At 37.0% G+C, this 23,548-nt stretch overlaps 1 protein-coding gene across 1 annotated transcript; it reads left to right on the forward strand.

The window, feature by feature from the left end:
• The first annotated feature begins 743 nt into the window (after window positions 1–743).
• Window positions 744–19,984, forward strand: IQUB (IQ motif and ubiquitin domain containing). Its single transcript, XM_088521913.1, has 12 exons — window positions 744–1,244; window positions 1,538–1,543; window positions 2,130–2,258; window positions 2,349–2,524; window positions 2,772–2,927; window positions 4,460–4,670; window positions 8,655–8,830; window positions 11,433–11,603; window positions 13,295–13,471; window positions 15,011–15,259; window positions 16,874–17,059; window positions 19,669–19,984. Exons 1-12 carry the CDS (start codon window positions 809–811, stop codon window positions 19,831–19,833), a joined length of 2,238 nt encoding a protein of 745 aa, XP_088378039.1. The 5' UTR covers window positions 744–808; the 3' UTR covers window positions 19,834–19,984.
• Window positions 19,985–23,548: the final 3,564 nt, after the last annotated feature.

Raw genomic sequence — 23,548 nt, forward strand, 5'->3', positions numbered from 1 at the left:
GTAATGATTTTGCTTGATTTTTTCCATTAGCGATTCTGGAAATATGTGATGCAGGAAAAGATTTTGTGATTACCTGCTATAAGGTAAATCACTGTAAGCTGCAGAGTGAAGATTTTTAAAACACTTCTAGATCCTCTCACTGGAGTCATTATGTGAGTGAAACCATCATGTCTCTAGGATGAGACCTAATATTGCAAGAGATGGAGATTGTTAAACCAGAACAACAACCTCATATTGCCAAGAAACAGCAATACCGAGGGATTTTCATTATTCCTAATTTGCTGTCCCTACTACCGAAGTGTGGGTGACTCAGTTCTGAACAGGACCCTCTTTCTGTCCCTGATCCCCTGATCCGCATCGGAAGGAAGAAGAAGCAAAGCTGCTTTCCATGTACGGTGCACGATCCATTTACCTGGGAAGAAAGGAAGACCCCGGCTCGTTTTCCAGGCGGGGGGCCGCAGGCAGGGACCGCGCAGCGCGGCCGCCTCCCGCGCGCTCCCCCCCACGGCGCACGCGCCCCGCAACTCCCGCGAGACTCTGCGAGGCCCCGCGTTGCTATGGCTACCGCCGCCGCGCAGGGCGACGCGGGCCGGTGCCGCCGCAGCGCCCGCCCGCCCGCCCTCCAGGCCCCGGCCCGGGCCCCTCCGCGGCCTCCGCTTGCTGCCTTTAGTACAAAATAGGGCGTCCAGCCGCTCCGAGCAGACTCCTTGCGAACGGCTGTAAAAAAAGTACCCCGGGGCCCGCGGTGCGTTTCAGAAGTGCTTGTTCTTGGAGAGAGCTTAGCCATGTGCAAGCTGTGAGGTAGGGAATGGACGATACCTCAGGTAGTGGCAGCAAAGTAGATGAAACAGAAACATCAGGTACAGAGCCACCCCCTGGGACTCCCCCAGTAAAGGACCCTGGGAGCCCTCACGATGGCGACCTGGCAGTGGGAGCCTGGTCTTCAGAAAGGGCTACGGCCACAGAGCAGCGCGGCGAGGAGGGCGAGGAGCAGGGCGAGCATGAGGCTGGCATGGAGCCCACATTGCCGTCAGCGGAGGGCTCGGGCCGCGGGGAAGAGCTGCTGGAGAATGTGGAGCAAGGCGGGTTTGAGCCCAACGCCTCGAGCATTGCATCCCCTGCTACAACTGCAAAGCGCCCTCCTTTTCCTGAATTAATGCGTTCAGAAGAGGAGCGGCAAACTTCTCAAGACTCAGCGCTGTCAGAAGATGCAGCAAGTGTCATGGTAACAGGTAAAAAAAATTGTTGAACACTGAACGTTTCTGCTTTACAAAGATATATATTTTTCCATCAAGTTGACTATGGCTTCTTGCATACCTTCCCCCCTGCAATTCGGTTCAAGTTTGCATAGTTTGGATCTTAAGGTGACTCTGAAAATTGCCATGTAAGAAAACAACTTGAGAAGGTGTGTAGTGTACTTACCTGAAGTTCTGGAAGCAATATATGGACTGAAGAATGGCGTTTTATAAAGTGATCCTACTTTCTGAAAACATGCATGAGTATGCGTCAGTGTTTTGCACACGTATTTTAAAAACAGCAGTGCGTAATTTATAGAAGTGTATGGGCTCTGAGCTAACAATTTGGACTGGGTCATAGCAAACATTTCAGCAATTTAAATCTGTAGCACCTCCTGTCATTCACCTGCCACTTTCCTATTTTCTGTGCTTTGAACCTGGAAAGTTACCTGCAAAGTAACTTCTGAAGCTACAAGGCTTCCGGTTCAAAATATTGTCCCACAATAAGCCCCAATGAGTCAGCTACCTCACACCAGAGTTCACTCCTTCAGCCGTTAGATCAGGTCTAAACTGGAGCAGCTTTTGGTCAGAATTTCAAAAAATACTAAGTGTATTTAATAAATAGCTTTGACTTAAAAATCTTTGTTTCCAAATACAATAAGTAAATATTTTCATTCATTGGTTGGTATAATGAGTGGCTTTTTCTAGTGACAATATTACATTAGATATAATTGTCAGTTTTTGTGTAAACTATTCAGCTTAGTAATTCATGATTATACTGTGTTGCAGTGTTTCAATGAAATCATCTCAAGGTAGGCTCGTTTAATAATAAATTTATTTGTTTTGAGAACATCAGAAAGTAGCCTTTTTTTTCCCCTGCCTTTTTTGCTCCAGGAACTGGGGCAGAGTCTCCTGGAATTTTCCAGACTGAGGCGTTATGTCTTGATCCAGAACAGTTTTCTAGGAGAGTGATTCAACGGGAATACCACATGCCTGACATAATAACTGTCAGAGTACAAACAGGTAAATGGTGTTTTCAAATGTGTACTAGTATATATTAACTCAGCTTGTTACTTAAATAATATTTTGATCTTATAACTTCCATTTTAACAGATTCTGATTCATTTCAAGATTTAACTGTAAAAATAGAAAGACCTACCTATCGTAAACCATTTTTGGGTGGATTTAAACATAGTATTACAGGAGTGGAATTTCACAATGCAGGCTCACAAACAGTACCTAAAAAACGACCTGACAAAGGGATTGAAGTATTTTGTAGGGAAACACAGGTAATCTTTTTAAAGTGTTTCATTTAGATTTTTTTTTGTCAAATTGAATAGAATGTCAATATAATATAATTATTTCAAATAGAAATTAGGCAATAAATGAGAAATAAGTATGTACTTGAATGTATTTAATTGATGAATATTATTAGTCTTTGTGATTTTTGTTAAAAGTAGTTAATTTTAGCACTTACTGCAATGAGGAAAAAAAAACCGTCTGTGTATTTATTACTTGATATGCATTTTTTTCCAGACTGTTTTTGAAAAAAATAAGCTCCAACAAACAGTAAATACGACATCCACGCAGATGACTAAAATTGGTCTTTATGTGTCAAACATGACTGACAAAATAATAAGACCTGGGAAGTACGTTACGGCGGATGAATATCATAAACGTAGACTTGAAGCAGTAAGTTTTTACCCATTTGAATCTGTAAGCCTGCTTAAAGTTTAAAATATCTGCTCAGTCTTCACATTCCTTTTTTTTTTTGCGACATGTAGGAGGCATATACCAGCTCATTTACAACATTAATAATGTTTTAACAACTTCTGAGGCTTGTAAGTTTTTAAATATTAGAAATTCTAAATTTAAACTAAAATTTACTTATATAGCATTAGGGTTTAAAAAGTAAACTTATTCCTGTGCGGAAAATCTCGCTGTCAAGAACTGAATGTCCAAAAGGAGACAGAGGAGTCCTAAAACTTTATTCGAATAAAGGGAGAGTCCACCGGGCATATCCCTGTGGGGTCTCTCCAATTGCTGGGGGACGCAGCCCCCCCTTTTATCCTAATTTCCCGACCGAGGGACGCCCTCTCCTTTTCCCCATTGGCCAAGGTACTCAGAAGTTACAGCCTTCCCGGCCCGCCTACACCGAACTCCGGCCTCCCGCCATCTGTTCTCACCTGAGCTCACCAACTCCTTTGTCCCTCTTGCTGAAGAATGTGGGGCAATTGCCCTATTTCCCTCCTTTGTAAAGGCCCCATCTCCTTGCAGATGGCTCTTTTTGTCCTTCTCGGCTCATGGCTCCACTCAGTCTCCCCTCCCTTTGTCCTGCTCTTCAGCCAAACTGTGGAGAAACCTTCTCATTGATGAATACAGAAACTTGAGCATTCCGCTCATTCCTATGACATTCTCATCCCTTTAGAAAGGCCCAAGCTACATAATGCCATGAATGACCTTATATGGTAAAGCAATAGAACATTTAGGAGACCTGGATTCAACTTCTGAGGTTTTTCTTTATTAGGTGATATTTGGCAAAATGGTTCATTTTTGATAAATTACAGACCATCAGCTTTGGCACGAAGGCAGAACCTGTCTGTTCAAACACTTTGTGGGTCTTTTGATCAAGGGTCCTTTGGGGCACTGAGCTGCTTCATGAAGGCTCCCTATGTAGTCAGGGTGAAGAGGCTGCCATCCTGGCATTGTGTTTTGGGTTGCTCTTTGATCACTCTATTCCATGATTGCACATGTAACTTAAGTACTCCAAATCACCATGTTAGAGTTGGCATTTGCTTCTTAAATATTCTATTCTTAATTGGATGCTTAAAATAGGCAGTCTGAATTTACCTGTGTGTGCATTGGTTTCCTCAGCTGTTGAAGCGGGATAATTGCATTGATGTGCTGCTTGTGGCTCAGGTGCTGACCTGCTTGGTGGGAGCTTTTGGGCCACTTTAGGACTAGGTTCTCCCTAGTATAGTACAGATACTTCCTCCATCCTTTGGAAGGTGTGTGTCCTAACAGCCTTGTATGCATCATGTTCACTATGTGCCCACAAACACAACGCAATGTGACTTTCTATAACAAAAAATAAGCCTCTGTACAATAGAAATATTCAGAAATGTAGTTAATTAGCTAGAAAAAATAGTGTAAATAGTGTAATATTTTTGTTCTAAACTGTTGTGTTTTAGATTGATGATTCTTATGCATTTTATCACATGTAGGTAATAGTATTGCAGACCTATTTCCGTCGCTGGCATGCTATAAATTTAGTACAAAACATAAGGGAAAAAAAGAGGTTAAGGCTGGAATGGGAGGCACAAGAAGAGTTAAGGAAAAAAAAAGAGAAAGAAGAAAAACTACAAAGTGAGTACAGACGGAGACAGAATCCTAAAACAAAAGAAGACTATGAGCTACTTTACCGTGCTTTAGAAGGTAAGTTTTTTCTTAAAGAATTGCTCTCAAATCAGTAATATGTTATTGAAAAGGGTATATTTTGTTTAAAACAAAGCTTTCCTGCTTTTATGGTTCTGTAGCTACTTCCTTTGATGTTCTGGATAGAAGAATTTCATTTGAAAAAAATCATTTAATGTTCATATACTTCTAGAAGCCTGGTTAGGAAATAATCAACTTATAGAGTGATGCTGATAGTTGTGCTATTTGACAGTTTTATTGTTTTCTTCATTCATCTCTAATGTTAAGGACAGTTAGAAGAGAAGAACTCTTTTTTTGTAGAGTAATAAGATTGAAATATATCTGGTACAATTAAGTAGTTCAAAATAATGCCATAAAGAATTCAATGTTAAGGTCTATCATTCATAATTTAATATGTGCAATTTTTATAATGAGTTAATTTATTACCCAGAATTTTACAAAAGATAACTAATGCTCTTTTGTCTGTGGTCTTTTCCTCTACTGTTTTTCTTTTCCTCCTATTTTCTTTATTTCATGGTTCACTAAACCACTGCCAGTCTTACAGGGCATCCTCACAGACGTAGTTCTTTTACCAGAATGAAATGTATCTAATGTAGACAAGCATCTCTAACCTTTACTGGCAAAGTAAAGTGAACACTGCAGATAATTGCCATAACAACTAACAGGAGGATGGCATTGCAAATGCAACAACAGGAGCAAAAAAAATCGAATCCTTTTTTTGGATAAACAGAAGTGAAAACCAGTAGAAAACAATAAGCTTATAGCAGCATATAATAAAACTGCAAGAGTTCTTTTAAAAATGTCTTCGTAAACAAGGTACTTGTTTTGTGGCCTGTGGCAGAGCATGTTACCTAAGGCTGGCTGCTTGGTTAGAGCCTAACTCTTTGGTTAATGGAGTGGAGGTCAGTGGTGGTTGGAGATTACTGTGCCTGGTGCACGTTTGGCAGAATGGATCACCTGTTAGAGCTGTTTCTTCCATGATAAACTGGCCAAAAACGTGGTGGCCTGTGCTGTGTTGGAGGCAACATTTTTATTCAGAAGCTGTAAGATCATGATTCAAGAATTCCCAAGATACGTCCGAATCTTTTAATTCTGTCATATTTTATGTGTGGCCTTGAACTAATTGGGTTAAATGCAACTTCAGCTGTTTGAAAGTATAAATGACTTAACAATATTTTTACTTTACATGACAAATTTTCATTTTTATTGGTTCCCTCTTATGTTTGGAAATAGTTTATTCATGGGGTTTGCTTTTTGTTTGCTTTTTTCCTTTCTGATCTTTTTTTATTGGTACTTTTTTGATTGTTGTTTGTTTAGTTTTGTTTTTCTGTATGTGGTTTTTTTTTTTTCATTTATCTTCCAGAGATGTGTAGTTTTTCACTTCTTAAGAATCAAGGTCTTTTATGTGTGTATCTGATTAGGTAATCAAAGCTTAAAGTACTGAGATCACCTTTTTTTTTTCTCTATTTATTGCAAGCCCTACTCTTTGGGATCTGATTTGTTTTATTGACCTACTGTTTTGCTTAGAAAACGGCTTTCTGGTTAATGTTCTATCCACTGAGTGGATATCTTAATTTATTTGAATGAACAACCTTATTTGCAGTAGAAACAACAAAGTGAGCTTGTGAACAAGCTTGACATTCGTAATATTTTTAGATATGAAACATGTAGTTTTATAAGTGTCTCTCTTGCTTAGTAAAATACCATTGGATTCACAAATAAGAAAGCTCTTTGCACGTGCATGAATTTAGTATCTCCGTGTCAACCTGAGAAGCACCTACCAGTTCTAAAGAAGTGAAAGGACAAAGTTCAGTATTTGAAATGTCTTTTTCACATTGTGTCTTTTTTCACCTTTTTTTCATATTTTTTTCGCATAAAGTTCTGATATCAATCTTTGTTTTTCTTCCTGGTAGCTGACTAGTTGCTTCTCTGTATGGACATTTGCAGTCATTTGCTTTATTATAACGGAGCTTACTGATTCCATAAACAATGTTTTTCCTACCTGCAGCTGAAAACTACTTTTACATTCCTATAGTGTCAACAGTCTATACAAGCTAAATCATTGTGACACTAATAGAATGAGATTATTGTCCTCTGGAGAGCTGTGAAGGGTATTGCTGCTGATCATAACAGGAGGATACTATTACAGGGTCAGCCAGTACAGGCAATTGCTTTTTGGCACAAAAACTTGCCTGTTGACTGTATGGTGTAAATGAGATACATGATCAACACATCAATGTGTCTGCATCTAGAGATGTTCATTATTTATGTTTAAAAGCATAAACTATTTTATTTGTATGTGTTATAAAAACTGCAGTAGAAATTATAATGAATAAAATCCGCAAGCCTATAAAACAGACAAGACGAACATATCTAACCTGATTATACATGTGTGGTCTATCAGGAGATGAATATTGATAAGTGTGTTTGAGAGGCTCTTTATTTCTATAGGAACAAAGTTGCTTACTGTATTTATTAGATTTGCCTTTGAAATTGCTGCCCCCTTGAGGCATATGATTCCCTTCTACAGGAACTTAAGGAAAAAAAATTTAACAGTGAGGGTGACAGAGCACTGGAACAGGCTGCCCAGAGAGGTTGTGGAGTCTCCTTCTCTGGAGATCTTCAAAACCCGCTTGGATGCCACCCTGTGCCACGTGCTCTAGGTGACCCTGCGTGTGCAGGGGGGTTGGACTAGATGATCTCTAGAGGTCCCTTCCAACCTCAACCATTCTGTGATTCTATGATTTATATAAAGCTTCATGTTATGCCGTCTGGTTTTATTTGAAAATATCTTGGGCTACTCAGAACTCGTCAGACAGCAGTCATATTCATACCAAAGCTTGGAAAGCCTCAAGGAAATGAACTGAAATACTTAAAAATGGAAAACATAAGATATTGCAGATAAGAAAAACCAAAGGCAGAAAGTAAACCTTCCCCTCTAACTCTCCCTTTGCCCCTGCCTGTTCTTTCGTGTTTTCTTTGCACTGTGCCTTGTTTTTGTATAACTGTTTGGAAACAGTAATGACACTTTGAGATAAGATCCAGGAATGCAGAACTTCCGATCTTAAAAAATCCCTTCTCCCCACCACCTTGCTCCCACCTGGCTCCAAGGAAAGAGAGACAGAGAGGAGGGGAGAAAAAAAAAAAAAAAGGCCAGAATGCCTGATTTTACAGCATGCTCTGACTCACGTGCTGCTGACATTATTGTTTGCTTTGCATGTCACTTCCTTTCACTTGAAGGACTCACTAGTAAAAGAAGAAAGGCAGAGGAAAGCTGCTGTCTGGCTGTTAACATGTGTGAACTCCATCTTGGATGCCAAGAGATGATGCTACAGACATACTCAGTTTATGACCGTGCTTGCTAAAATTGACTGTCTAAATTAGACTAAGTTTCAATGTCAGTTTTAGATGACTTCGAGTTTCTGGAGATTTTGATACTTTATGCAGTTGAAAACAGTAGTATTCTAAGCACTGAATGTTTGTGGTACCAAAGTAAGACACTGCTCTTAATCAACTGAGAAGATCTTCTTGGTATCTTTATTGAATCCTTGTAGTGGTATTGTTTAGCTATCATTAGGAGAATAATCTTTATACTCTTTACCACTGTTTAAAGCTGAAACAGCTGTTTCTGGTGAAAAATCATGAAGAAATCATTTCATTACACATATCCAAGAACTAAGTTCTCCCATCTCGCATACCGACTTCATTTTTAATTCTCGTAAATCATCCCTGAGGCTGCAGCATGAATTGACAGTTTGGCATTGCTGTATACAAACACACCCTTAACAGAGTATCGGTATATTACAAATAAATTTCTGTGCCCTGTTTTTGTCTCTTGAGAATATGCATAACAATCTCTTAATTTGCAATCTGGCTTTTAATTAATACAGAAAAATAAATAATTAATTTCTTAAATATGAAAGTAGAAATCTTGTTCGAAAAAAACTCACAATTAAAAAATACCAAAAATATTTGTATCCATAGTATGGAGGCAGGAGGAGACTAAACGGATTAACGAAAGTCTTTCTGGAACTGAAAGAAAGGCAGCCCTTTGTGGCCTTCTAGAACAAGAGGCGCAGCTGATCGCTTCCATCAACAGGTACAAACTGGACACGGACGAGGAGAATCGACAACAAGCAATTCTGCGCTTCCTCGGGAAGGTCGGTCAACTCATTCTAGGCTGAACATAATACCAAAGTATAGGAATATAGCACACATTTGCCAGCTATCTGACAAAAGTCTCTCATTTAGCTTTACCAGTTAAGCATGCAAATGCAAAATTTATCTAAAGTTTAATTACTTGGTTTTATTCATGTCAATACAGTTCAGTCATCACAACTCAAATTCAGTGTTCTTTTTTTTCAAAATGAGAATTTTCTCTTTCTGTGACAGATTATTGATGAAAGCTAAGAACAATATATCATTAAAGCTGTCATTTGAGTTTTAGCATAGACACAACTAGTTAAATACCTAATATAAAAATTTGCACTGAGTAGATAATTTTGTGTTATGTAACTTCTGTGCACAATTACACAATTCTGATGGCACTGTTGTCAGCATTAAAGGGTCAAATTTTAACACAACTCCTAATTGCTAATTTGATATTATAAAGCATGTCAATAATACCATTGCACATTTTGTATTGTGTGAATTATAATGATGTAGGAATCCATGCATGAAACTTATACTATGTTTATTCTTTATCTGTTTTTTGAAACTTTAGAAAGTTGCCAATCAGGTTTTCTTTCTTTCAAAAACACTTTGTTTCACTAATGAAAACTAAGAACTAAGTGATGTTCATTTCACTATATAAAGAAAAGTTTGATATTGCATTTTAATTATCAATACAAGCACTTAAATATGACTTTAAATGCTTGTAAAATTAAAATTTAGTTTTGAAGAATAGATTGATAGGTAACTTTCCTTTTTTCCCCTCTACAAAATATTATCATGTAGGAGCTGGATTAATCATTAATTCTCCCACTCAGCCTAGGTTTACCATATATCTGTCTTAAAAATAAGTATTTATTGTATGTTCATGTATAGATTAGAAAGTCAAAAGGGTATTGACTGAATCTTATCTTATTAAACAAAGGAACTAAGTTGACTGTTTTCATTAGAGCTGGAAATTTAGTCTGAAATGTTATTCTTTGCTGATCTGAGGGATGTAATGTACTTCAGTCTTTCATCTATAAAAACAACAAGGATACATTTTTATAAAGGTGATTTAGAATCACTTTTAAGCTTAAAAGTGAAACATCTTAGTTTCTATAGCTTTAAGAAATAAAAGTGCAAATAATTGGCAAGCAATCTGTAGCTCTTCATTGCTCTAGTACCCCCATAATATTCATCATAGGTACTCTAAATAATGTTCTTATGTTTCAGTGGTATAGAGTGAGGAATTCAGTGAGTGGTATGGAGTGGTATTCAGTGAGGAATGGATTTTTTGGCATGAATAACTTGACAGCAGTGAGAGCTGTTAGGCTCTCTTCAGTCTAAGATGAGAAAAAGCTATTATGGAAGGGAAGACTTTACCAAATGAGTAAATAAAGTAAAAGGTGTACATATTTACATGAAATATAAAAGCACCATACTGGAGATGCAGACAGTAATAAGAAAAAAAGTGTTACTTGTCTTTCACAACATTCTGTACAATGTTTGCTTCAGGCTGCACAAAAATATTGCCATAAATCTAAGTTGTACTAATACAGCCTGTCAGATAAGCACTTCAACAGTATAGGGTTGGAAACATAGAATTAACTCTGAAAAAGCTGCCAATAGTGAGCAGCAAAAAAAGGACTTGTCATCCATTTCAGTTAAAGTTTTTTCCAAGATCTGAATGTACATCTATCTGGGCAAACATACAAACATGTTTTCTGTTGCGTTTGTGCAATCTAGTTAACCTGTGTTTTCACAAGGCTTGTTAGCTGGCAGAAGTTGACTCTGCTCTGACTGTAGATTGTGTCTCTCACCCTTCCTGTTCATCAAGAGAGCACTAGGGAGAAGATCCCCAAGGAAGGAAGCATCCTGGATTCTGCCCGTTTGTTCATAAGATCATTTCTAGTTTTTGTTAAATGACTTCAGTGTAAAATACAGGAAAAAAAATAGTCCTTTGAAACAGAAATAACGTTCCAGCAACGCATCTGCTGGGATAGCCAGTTGCATCTGACTGCATCTGTCTGTGATGTGCAAAAGGAGAAGCGAAGTAGTAGGCACGTGCTGTGTAGTAACCTTGCAAACAAGGAGCTACTGAAGTGTCTGAAAAGCTGTGAACTCATGCCAGACCTAAGTCAGCTTTATCTAAGCCTGTGCATTTTATCCATCTATATGGCTAACTTAAATCAAATGGCTCCATGAAGATACTTCATACCACCATAGGGTTTGAGAATTTAAATTTGCAATCCTTGCAAAGTCAGTGGTCCCACTGAATTTAGTGATAGTTTAGACTCCAAGATGAAATATGGACCACCGTCACTAAGCTCATTTTAAAGTAGAACATATCCCTAGGGGAGAATATTACTTTTTTAATATGCCCTATGCTAAAATTTTCAAGACCTTGAACTTTAAATAAATGGTACAATGCAATGCTTGTTCTGGTAGATGGTACTGTAAAAATATCAAAAGTAGAATTACCCTTCCATATTAGCCAAATGTTAGAGTTAAGTCCTTGTTTGCTCTGGTGGAACTTGATGTAACATAATTTACTTGCTCAGCTGGTGATCAGATTATTATAGCTCAGAGTGATACAAATTGTTTTTGAAGTGTGCACAGCCTAAGAGTTGGAAAGCATTTGATGGAAAAATCACTGAAATGGATACACCGTACACGCTCCGTGCCAGAGAGCTACTTGAAATCTACCGCAGCATTAGCATGGATGATATCCCCAAAGATGAGAGAATAGATGTGCTGCTGACACTCAGACGTACAGTGAAGGTATGTTTTATTTTTCTGTTTGTTTAGCTTGAAGCTGTACTTTCCATACCTAGGCATACAGTCACTTAATTGTGTTGACACATAAGCAGTGCTTTGCCTGGCAAACAGGTGCCAGAATCATCAACTGGCAGCAAGAGAGAAAGCCTGATGAACCAGCTGGCATGAGACAGTAGCTGTTACATGCCAGAAATGCTCTAATTTCATGTTACACCTCCTTGATGTGTGTTGATTTTTTTTCAAGTTGTGTTATTTTGTTACAAGTGTTATAAACCCACTGTTTTAACCTTTTTGTGTGTGTGTTAATATGTAGTAATTTCAATATAAAATTTAGTTTAATATTCATTATAACTTGATAAAATCCATGAAAGATATTTTAATGGATTTTTTTTTGCTTATTTTTCTCAACTCTTTGAAATACCTTTTTAGAACTCTTTTTGTTTGTTTTTGTCACTGTTACAGGTAGAAGTACTGATGCCCTCCACAACTCTCCACACTCTCCTATGCCAACTGCTACTGCTAGTGCTCAGATGAAATAGCAGCTGGCAGCATGTATTCTGATGTTCTAGTTTTTTATTCCTGTACAAAAATCTGTACTTGCAGGATGCTCTTGGCATCAAAATAAGATGCAGCTTCCTGGTCTTATCAAAATACATGAATACTTGGCTGTTGTCTTTGGTAATCATTCAGTCTAAAATCAGTACAGCAATGGGAATGTTGCTAGCTAATGAACTTCTGCCCATCTTGAAGAGAGTGTTATTGTAGTGAACAAATTTCTGTAAATTAGTGTCTTATTTTAGGCAAAAGAACACTGAACTCATTGTCATTCACCTGTTGTCATCTATCTTTGGAGAATCTCTTCTTTAAGCATTTGAAATATTGAAGCTACTAGTTCCCAAACATAATCATCAAGTCACCCAGGCCTGTTGTGATTTTTTTTAAAGCTACCTAATATGTATATTTTTTATACTTCCTCTTGCATTTTCAAACGAAGCTTTGTAGGCAGATACTTCAGAGATATTAGAAGCTGAAACTTTTACATGTGCCCTATGTTTCATCTGAGATGCTCAGCCTTTAGTGCCTTGAGATCTACAATTTCTCACACCTTTGATTCAGGCTTTGACAGCCATAGTCCTGCCATTTGAAAGCAGAATCTGTAAGCATTCTCAGGGTTTTATTTTTCTGTTCTGTTTTTGTTTTTTAAAATCTATTTATGTTAGTTTTCTTGGATTTTTTTTGGAAGTTACCTGGCTTGTGTTTTGTTTTCTTTTCTATGATGACTTTTGTCATGATGACATTAAGCAAGTCTCTCTAAATGGAGATATTAAATGAAACACTTGCAAAACTTGGTTCTTTAGATGTTTAATATTGGTTCTCCAAGAAGAGTGAAGCTGTTCAGAAAAATATATCAGTTGTTAAGGTAATGAGATTTTGGTTTTATTAGACTAGATAGAATGGCCATGCATTAAATTTATGAAATTTGAGTACAAGTCTAAATTCTCCTGTTTTGAACATGAAACATAAAAGACCCCTTAGTATCTTAGAAATATTTGTTTGTGTGTATTGTTTTCTTCTTGTTGTTTGTAAACATACAAAAAGATAAATGATACATAATCCATTTCTTTTTCTAACCTGTTTTTTTTTGGTATGATTTCATATTGAGGTTTTTTTTTTCTTTCTGTGCTTTCTTTCAGGAACATGATTGTAAATTAACACAGGAAATAGTAGAATTAATTGACAGGGAAGTTGATCTTACAATGAGAGATGTGAAAGAATGCAACTTAGAAGGACTGAGGAAAAGAATTTGTACATTATTTCTACAGTATATTAAAACTCCAAAGTTTAACCCTGAAGTTGCTAAAATACTTAAGGTATATTCCTATTATACAGTCTGACAGAGGGGCCAGGAAAGTAAAGGCAGTGAAGGGGAATGGGAAGAATTAATGCTTTTTATTATACTTTCTAAGAGCTTTTACTGTGGAATTGCAGGACAGGTTCCTTAAGATGTAAAATCTTGCTAGAACACAGTTCTCTCACAGTTACCTACTTGCACAGGGAGCAGCGGTGGTACTCAGCGGTAGTACTGACATTGCCCAGGAGCTGTAGGTAGGAAATAGCAAATCTGAGATGTGTAAATGGGAAGGGCTTACAGGGCGATGAGGGTAAACTGCAAGAGGGGAGCCCATAGAGACATTTAATGAAGTGATATAAGCAGAAAAACTGCAGGTTTGTTCTTCCCCCTTGGAAGGCACAGGGCCACCGTCAGTGATACGTAGTGAACTTGCACCTGAGCAGATGTTGTTGGCACAAGCATTATTGTGCAGCCCATTGATACTTCATGAAAAGCAGGTGTGGGTATGAAGTAGTGGACAACCATTTTAAATTATATGTATTTTTTCTTGGCTGACTTCAAAGTACATGAAAAATATAATACAGTGTGGCTGCTTTAAGCAGCATTCTGCATTGATCAGCAGAGGATTCCCCTACAGGAATAGAGGCCTAGGAAATGATAGCAGCATTTGGAAACAATTAAATTATTTCATTTCAGCTAGGCTTAGGTACCGTACGTATGACCTAGATGAGCCGCAACAGAGACTTTGTCTTCTGTAGCTTTTGGCTGACTGGACTTTAAATGCAAGGTTGAATTGCACCTATATCTGTATTAGAATCTGGTAACCTTCTAGCAACCAGCTGTACTGACAATAATTAAAAAAAAAGATGGCAGGTCATGGACAGACAGCAAGAGAGGGACCCAAAAGCTCCAGGTTACTCTCAGAAAGGATAAATGACCCCAATAGGTGGCTGGATTGTCAGACTGTTTAAATAGACCAATATTGGCCATGGGCCTTCCTCACAGGTTGTATTACATTCCTCACAGACCACATGAGGAGAGGGTTAGAGAGGTTGTTAACAGGTTTAGATTATTACCTTTCCCTCATCTTTTTCTTGACAAATAGCTCTGTTGTTTTTATATTCTTATGTGAAAATATGTCCATAATATCACTATTTGAGATTAAGGACAGATTCTAAATGAAAAAAAATACAGAAAAAATTACTTTCAAAAGATAATAATACAGAGGAAGCAAATAAGTGGATGATTACATAAATGTGCCAGCAACAGCACTGGGTAAGAATGTTTGAGGTCTTTATATAGCTAATGAGCAAAGGGAATGATTTATGTGACTCTCTTAACAAGTACAATAAAAAGACAAGTTTACTTTTGTTCTTTCTTAAAAACAGTATCTGTTGGGTATTTTAAAATAAATATTGCTAACATTTGAATATTAGACTATTTGGAAAAATATATGTAAAATGTATTCCTGATACTCTTAGGGTTACACACTTGTAATAGTCAGATATTCTGTGATCAATTGACCTTTTCTTTTTTTTTTTAAAAAAAATTCTTTTAGGTTCCGCCAGATCCCTTACAGCTTTACAACAATGTTAACTTCTGTCGGAGCTGCAAAAATTACCTGCCATCTTCTGAGTTCGCTGTTCCTGCCTGTTCACGCAGCATTGGCCGGTGTCGTTTGTGCTGTAAGGTTGATAACGAGGCTCGGAAGCGAGAGGCGTTTCTGAAGTACAGACTTATGCTAAAAAATCTCAGAGAATCTGAAGCCGATTATCAAGATGGCGCTAAAATTGTTTACTTAATTCAGGTACTGTCTGAAAGAATATTGCTAGTAATGAAAACTAGTGGCTTTGGGGATTTTTTTTTCTTTATTTTGTGTATGTTCTTCATAAGAGAGATTGGCTAAATGGTACAAAACTTCTTCCTGTGGTATGGAAGCTCTCAAGTTCTAGAAGTATAGCTGTGCTTTCAAAAGTGATTGCAAGCAATGGAGTAAAAGAAAGTAGAAGTCTAACTGGTGAATGCATCACCCAGCATCATCATTTTCTGGTCCTGCAGTGGCCATCTTATTGCTTGAAGACATTGGCATCATCATTAAAGCGACAATAATGTTTACATCACTATCATGGCATTCAAGAGAGGATGTTTTTAAAGCATTTATAGACCACAGATAAGAATTCCTTGTAGTAAAATGACTATATTGTTTTGTGTTTTCAGAAGGCAAAAATGAAGAAGCTGAGGTTTTGACATTCTTGTTCAATGTTAGTATAATATTTATATGTTTGGAGGTGCTACTGCTTTGCCTTCATTAAGAGTGAGAATCATTAATTATTTTAATGGTATAAATTATTTGCCATCATCTGTATTAATCTAATCTTATGCATTGCTATTAAGAAGGTTTTCATTTCAAAGAACTTGCCTCTGTCTTCAGCAAATTTTCTCTTTAGTTCTTTTTAATTTATAACTTATTTTGTTAACAAAACATTTTAACTGGGAAGATTTTAAACTCTGGTAATTGCAGAGGTAATTGCAACGTGTTAGTTATTAAAAATATTCAAATGTCCAGATTTTTTTGAACTGTTTCAGAGATTAAACAACTTCACAATTAGCATTTATTGCACACTCTTTAAACCGTATTGTCAGTATGTGCAAAACAAAAACTTGAGCCTATTTCAGGTGGCTTGCTTGGAGGAAAACATATTTAGAAGTCTGGTGTTGCAAAGTCTCCTATAGATAAAATCCTCTAATAATTTTTCCCTAACTAATATAGAGAAGAACTAAGGAGGGTGACAGAAAACCTTGCCAAAGTTTGGTGGTAGTTCATGACTCAAAATATTTTTATTTTTTCAGTGAAGTGGCACCTTTGATTGAAAATTAGTAGTGATCTCAGTAGTAAATTAAATTAACCCTAACAATGCAAGAAATGCATCTGTGCACCTTTCTGCACTAGAGCACCTTTACAAACAGGCTTCCCACTGTGCTTGTCTGGTTTCATAGCTATGTGATGTTATAACTTCATTAGGTCAAATGCATGACAGTATCATGTACATAATAAACTCTTCATAGGCAGGGAAGAAGAAGGGAGCAGAATAGGCAGTGAGTTAGTGAGTCACGGATTGGAGATTTTGTCATCTTAATTTCCCATGTTTTCCAGACAAAATTATTTTGATTACATGTAAATTAACATAATTAAGCACGTAGTGATAACTCATTTACTGATGAACATGAAAATAAATGTTTAAGTGCCACACCACACTAACGGAAAATGTGCTATATATCTAGACATTGTTTAACCAAGTGATTATATGGCCTATGCATAGAACAGTGTTTCACTTGGAGCTTCTTTTGGATGCTTACATGGTCACAAGACTTTCCTTTAGAATTAAACATGCTTCTTTCTCAACACTGTTTTCAATTGCAGCAACAAGATATGAAGTACATGGTTGAGAAAATATGGGATTGTCAGTCAGCTCTGAGTGCCTGCGATGACCTCTATGATTTGGTTATGGTCAGATGGGATAAGCACCATGAGTGGTCTCCATGGAACACTATTCTGCTGACTAAAGATGAGGCAGATGCACATCTTAAACTATGCAACCTTCAGGAGGTATTTTTAAAAAAATATTTATATTTTAAGTGAATCCAGTTATATTTGGTCAAGTTACAGATTCCTTAGGCTACTCGAAACATGAATGGGTATATTGTGACCATTTAAATATTGCATCTGCATGATTAAATAAAACAGACATTAATCCGTAGGGCAGTTGGAACAGTGGACCTCACATGCGTGTTCCTAGGCTCCATCTTGCCCTATTTTTTTCTGCAGAAATACGAAATCTAAGTGATGTCATCTATGTTGCTGTTTTCTGAGGACAGTCCCATGCCTACGCTCAACTGTTCTCTGAAGTGTATGCCCTGGATGAAAACCATTAGCCATAAACTGTATGGCAGTTCTATGTCTGTGATTTCACACATACTCTGTTCCCAATTAGTTTACTAGTATAAATTTGGCATTAAATAACAGAGTGGTTGTATATAGCTCTTTGTTTACAGTTTAAGCATTTGTAATTTAAGAAAAACTGACTAAATTTGCCTTACAGGGATGTCATTTAAGTGAAGATGTAATCTTATAATTTGTAACAGAGTTTGTAAAAACTCTCCAAATAAGCGCTGTTCCCAGTTGGAATAACTGAACAAAATTGTTAAAGAAGCCCTCTATCTAGATATGGTAGTCCGGTAAATGCCTCACTCCAGTGCAGATCACACTGTAGAATACTTGGCTTTCTAAGGCACAAGCAAATCCTGTGAACAGCTTTTAGTGTTGGATTGCTAAAACTTTCTCCTCCGGTTACTGATTTATCGAAGTGATTGAAGGTCTTTGTTGTCTAATGTCCATTTGTTCGAGGTGTTCTTAATTCATCTGTGAACAGAATGTGTGTGTATTACATATGCAATTTCTGTTGTCATTAATTACCCATCTTTCTGCAAGTCTTGAGGGAATATGCGGGAAATAAACAGGCACAGAAAATGAATTACTCTGTCAATGAAAGCTTCGCTTTGGGGACAAAGTAAATTAGTCACAGAATTCTAAAAAGAAATGAAATTCCGACACCCATGATATGTATGCACCTAAACTGGATTTTCAAGCAGAAACTTACTGTGTTTGCGATCATTAAAAATCTATTTCAACGTGGAAATTCCCTTTTTGAATCTTCCTTTTTGATTTCACTCAGCAAAGCTCTTTGAGCAATGTGAACCTAGAAACTGATCTGTTCATGCACACAATTATGTTTCTGGAATTGTGCAGGGAAGAACTTCTTTGTCTGGCAAAGGATCTGATTAAACATTTATCTGGATTAACTTAATTATTTTGGATGTCACAGTCAAAAGATGCTATTAACTTGATCAGGTCCAGAATTTACACTCATGTTTTAAATATGAATGATAACTTCTAGTAGTGCTTTTACTCTTTTTTGCTTGACTGAAATAGAAATAATTTTGATTAGCTTGAAACTTTTTTTTCGGCTTTGGATTCTTCCCAAATAGTGAAACTTAAACTACATATGAAAAGTGTATTTCATTTTTTTCACATTATGCAAGTATTCTATAAAGCAAAACGTGAATAAACTTCATCTATGAGGACAAGTAAATTAAATCTTGAATTTCATATGCTAAAATATTATGTATTTGTGTAACATATTTTAAGCCTGTATACCATCAGTGTCTCCAAAAAAAGTTACTTTTTTATTTGTAATATTTTCCTTCAAACTTTGCTATTATGATTTCTGAAATATTCTGATTTTTGCAACATCTTCTATATGATGTCAGAGAGCAGCTGAAGGTTGATAGCAATGCATGCCTTGCACCACAACTTTTAGCACACTTCAATGATACAAAAGACCAGAAAAGGAACAGAAAAGCTATACAAGCCTACCTGAAAATTATAAATTATTTTCACTTATTTCTTTCTACAAAACTATAGCCACCTATAGCAAGGAGTCTTTCCCCTTTGCTGGTTACCAAAGCTTGGTTTCAAGAAATGAATATCAAATAAGCAAAAATAACACAAAATAAAAATGCAATATTATGAGTTGGATTATTGCCTTTCATTCACTGAAATTAAATGGCCTCTTAACTGCTTCCTTTAATAGTTGTTCTTTCTAATAATGATGAAATTAGAGATAAAAAGGGTTTTATTTTTCAACTAAGTATTCTGTGTATATATAATGTATTCTGAGTTACTAATAATATTTAGAAATTTAGGAAATTACATCACTGCAGAAAGCATAGACTAACTGAAATGCTAGAAAATGCTTGCTTTCTTTTATAAATAATCACTCTATTTTATCAAGGAAATTTCTTATATTCGTTACTTAACAAATACTGTTATTTAAGCATTGTCCTTTTCATATTCAAAGATAAGTAAAAATTTTTTTATATGAAGAGGATCCTATCTTGAGATGGTAAAAATGTCAGGTGTTTTGATTTTTAAAAGGGGGTTAATATTTCATAAGGAGTGATTATTAGTTTCTAGTAATGGGTTGTAAGGTAGCAGTATAGAACAACTAAATATTTTATTTTCATGTATCTTTATGAGTAAACTATATGGCATAATGATTAAATAGTCACTATTTGAACTGTGTAAAATATAAAGCAACATATAGATTGCTAGCTATTTTAATTGTTTAATGCAATTTGCATTTCCTTTCCTTTCAGGCATACGAAGCTGTATTTATTCACAGAATAAACCGCAAGCATATCCGGGCAAAAAAATATTTTACTCAGATTCCAGGGATGGCATCCATTTTACACAGGAGTGATGATCAGACTAATACAAGTGAATGTTTAATAGCTAAGCCTATTCCTGGTACACAAGCATAACTTGTAGGATAAGTTAACTGTTATTGATTAATATGATTTCCCTCATGTCTTTTTATTTAAAAATGTCTTTTTTTCACCAATACCTGAATCCATGGAAAAAAAAAATTGTGGGGATAAAATAATTTCATCTTGACCAGTCAATATAACTGCATTTCACATTTTACAGCGACCTTATTTAACAAAATATTGTTGATGAGCTTTTTAAATTCCAAATAAATATTACAGCAGTGACTATTTGTGTGCGCCTTTGTTGCTTGAAACATTTTGTTTGCAATATAAATACTCCTGCTGAGAGAAGGTAGCTAAGTCTGTGTCACTTTTTGTAATTTAAAAAAAAAAATAATACAATTTATTTTTGGTTCATTTTGCTATTTTAAGAATAAAGCCCCAAACCCCTTAATCCTTAAATTCCTGCAGAGCAAGGGAATTGATATGCCTTTCCAAATACAGGTGTCTTGCCTTGCAAACATTTGTACAAAAGGATATTTTTACCTTTTTGGCTGAGCTTACTGCTCATAATGGAACTTTCAGCATGTATTCATTGTATCTGAGACCTTCAAATTATTGTAAATCAGAGTCATGATTTGAAGTATACAAACCAGTCTGTTTTGAACTTGTTAATTCCTTGAAGACTTTGTGTCATTACAGCAGAAGACAGTTCTCTCTTCAAACATATTTAGTTATGTTTATGTTTGGTTATAGTTACATAGAAAAGTATTATATGATATCTTTAGGACAAGAGGAAATGGCCTCAAGTTGCGCCAGAGGAGGTTCAGATTAGACATGAAGAAAAATTTCTACATGGAAAGAGTAGTGAAGCATTGGAACAGGCTGCCCAGGAAAGTGGTGGAGTCACCATCCCTGGCAGTGTTCAAGAAACGTGTAGATGAGGTGCTTAGGGACATGGTTTAGCACGTTGGTGTTGAAGGGCTTATAGATGGACTTGATGAGCTTGAAGGTCTTTTCTAATTATAACGATTCTGTGATTGTTCACTACCTTTTCATATAATTTTTAAGCAACACAGTGACAACCAGTAGACAACGGTTTTCATTAAAATCCTTTACACAGTGCAACTATAAATATTAAAGGCAAATAATAGTGAAGATCCTTGTGCTTTTTTGAGTAATATAAAAAGATGCAAGATGTTCAGAATAGCAATTAAAGAACACTAACATGAAACACTAATTTCAATTATGCTAGATTAAAAAAAAAATCCTACTTTTGAATTATGATGACTATACTTGGCTTTGACTAGATACCCAAAATATAATTCTTATTCCAGTTGCCATCAGTTCTCTTTTGAGGTAAATTGCCATCAATCATGTTTTTCACATCATTCAATTCCTATTCTTTCAAAAGCCGTTTCTGGATACCACTTTGAAAGACGATGTAAGTTTCAATTTTATACAGAGGCAGTCACGTATCTTCTTCCCCTGAAAGTTCAAAATTACCACAGTCAATAGCCAAAGATTTAATGCATTTTAAGTGCAACACAAATTTTTACCTATTTGTACAGAAAGAATCCTTAGCATGAATAAACACTTTCAAGACTGCCTTCTACATAAAAAAAAAAAACAACAAAAAAAGAAATTGCAGGAAACCTATTCTCTTGCAGGCCAAAACACTTTTCTTGCAAGTACTAAATAGAATCTAGAGGACATTGTTCAGTTTTGGGTTCCCCAAAACAAGAAAGACTTTGATCAACTAGGGAAAGTTGAGCAGAGCGTCATCAAGATGCTCAGGGAGCAGGAGCACTTGACCTTGGAAGGGAAGCTGAAAAGAATGGACTTGTGAAAAAAAAAGAAGGCTTGGGGAGACTGCTAGCAACCTTCCAAGACAAGTGAGGAAATCATTGAGAAGATGGAGCCAGGCTTATTATAGAGGTGTCTGGTGGGAGGATGACAGAAAGCTGGCCACAATTAAAGGAAAGGAGCTTCCCACCAAATATAATAACAAATGTTTTCAAAATGAAGACAGTCAAGCACTGGAAGAAGCTGCTTCAACAGGTTATGCTGTCTCTATCCTTGAAAGTTTACAAGACCCGAATGAAAAAAAGTCCCGGAGACTAGGTTCAAACTCACAGTTTATCCAACTTCGAGCTGGTGTTTGGAGCCCTGTAGTCCCTTCCAACCTGAATTACTCTGAATTACTCTATGATTCTACAAATTTCAAAGTTCTCCAAGTGCGCATTATGGTGAAATTGATGGGCTAGAGGTCTTTCACATTTCATTCAATTAGGTCCTTACTAAAATCATTTTTCAGGGTTTGGATTTTTTTTTTTGAACAACTATTGGTAGAGTGAAAGATAACAAGTGTAAAGAGGTACATTACCTACATAATTCATGCTCTGCTGTTTGGCCTTCAGCCCATGCTTTTTTTCAAAAAAAAAATATTAATTTTGCAGAAGCCCAATCTTAGCCAATCCTGCCTTAAGACTCAGATCCTGGGAAAAAGAGTGAACTGGATTGCTCATATGCTTAAACTTCTGCATGTATTGAACTAAAAATCAGGAGCTGAATTCCACTAAAGGTAACAAAACTCTTCCTCTGAAATTAGCACACACTGTTATCAAGTCTATGGTTCATATGCTGTTGAGGAATACAACACAGTTTCTGGCTGTTTGCTGCTAAATATGTTTCCTTCTTTAAAAGCCACTGCTTTTTCCTGGTTACCTTTTTTTAGAGCAAAACGTTTTTCCCAAAGAAATTGCAAAGTCAAAGAAATTGTAAGGATTTAAGTTTCAAGTAGTCAACAATAGTTTGCAACTTTATGAACATGTATATTGCAACTTTATTGAATGTACAGAATCATAGAATCATTATGGTTGCAAAAGACCTTCAAGATAAAGTCAAACTGTAAACCCATCATCACCATGCCTGCTAAACTTCAGGCCCTTTCTGCTTGTCCTTCTTGTGATTTCAAGCATACAGGCAGTATTTTTGGTAGTTATTCTGAAGGCGAGATCATTCCCCTCCTCACTACAATCTCCTTTCACGTAGTTGTAGAGAGTGATAAGGTCCCCCCTGAGCCTCCTCCAGACTAAATAACCCCAGCCCTCTCAGGCAGTCCTCATTAGATCTGTGCTCCAGTCCCTTCACCAGCTTCGTTGCCCTTCTCTGGACACGCTCTAGCACCTCAATGTCTTTCTTGTAGTGAGGGGCCCAAAACTGAACATAGTATTCAAGGTGCAGCCTCACCAGGGCTGGGTACAGGGAACCATCACTTCCCTGATCCTGTTGGCTACACTGTTCCTGATAAAACCCAGGAGGCTGTTGGCTTTCTTGGCTACCTGGTCACACTGTTGGCTCATGTTCAGCTGGCTGTCGACTATCAGTCCCAGATCCTTTTCTGCTGCACAGCTCTCTAGCCACTCTGCCCCAAGCCCATAGTGTTGCATGGGGTTGTGGCTGAAGTGCAGGACCTGGCACTTGGCCTTGTTGAACCTCATACTGTTGGCCTCAGCCCATCAATCCAACCTGTCCAGATCCCTCTGCAGAGCCTTCCTACCCTCAAGCAGATCAGCTCTTCCTCCCAGGTTGCTGTCCTCTACAAACTTGCTGAGGGTGTGCAGGGGGGTTGGACTAGATGACCTCTAGAGTTCCCTTCCAACCTCAAACATTCTGTGATTCTGTGACTCAATCCTCTCATCCAGAGCATTGATAAAGGTATTAAAGAGGACTGGACGCAACACAGTGACCCTCAATCGTGACCAGT

This window comes from Tinamus guttatus, unplaced genomic scaffold (assembly GCF_059628265.1).
Source record: "Tinamus guttatus ecotype Peru unplaced genomic scaffold, ASM5962826v1 Tinamus_guttatus_pri_ptg000138l, whole genome shotgun sequence".
Classification (NCBI taxonomy): Eukaryota; Metazoa; Chordata; class Aves; order Tinamiformes; family Tinamidae; genus Tinamus; species Tinamus guttatus.

Coding starts and splice junctions, on each gene's coding strand:
- IQUB (XM_088521913.1), top strand. CDS start 809: ATGGACGATACCTCAGGTAGTGGCAGCAAAGTAGATGAAACAGAAACA. Junction 11,604..13,294: donor CACTCAGACGTACAGTGAAG/GTATGTTTTATT, acceptor GCTTTCTTTCAG/GAACATGATTGTAAATTAAC. Junction 13,472..15,010: donor AAGTTGCTAAAATACTTAAG/GTATATTCCTAT, acceptor AAATTCTTTTAG/GTTCCGCCAGATCCCTTACA.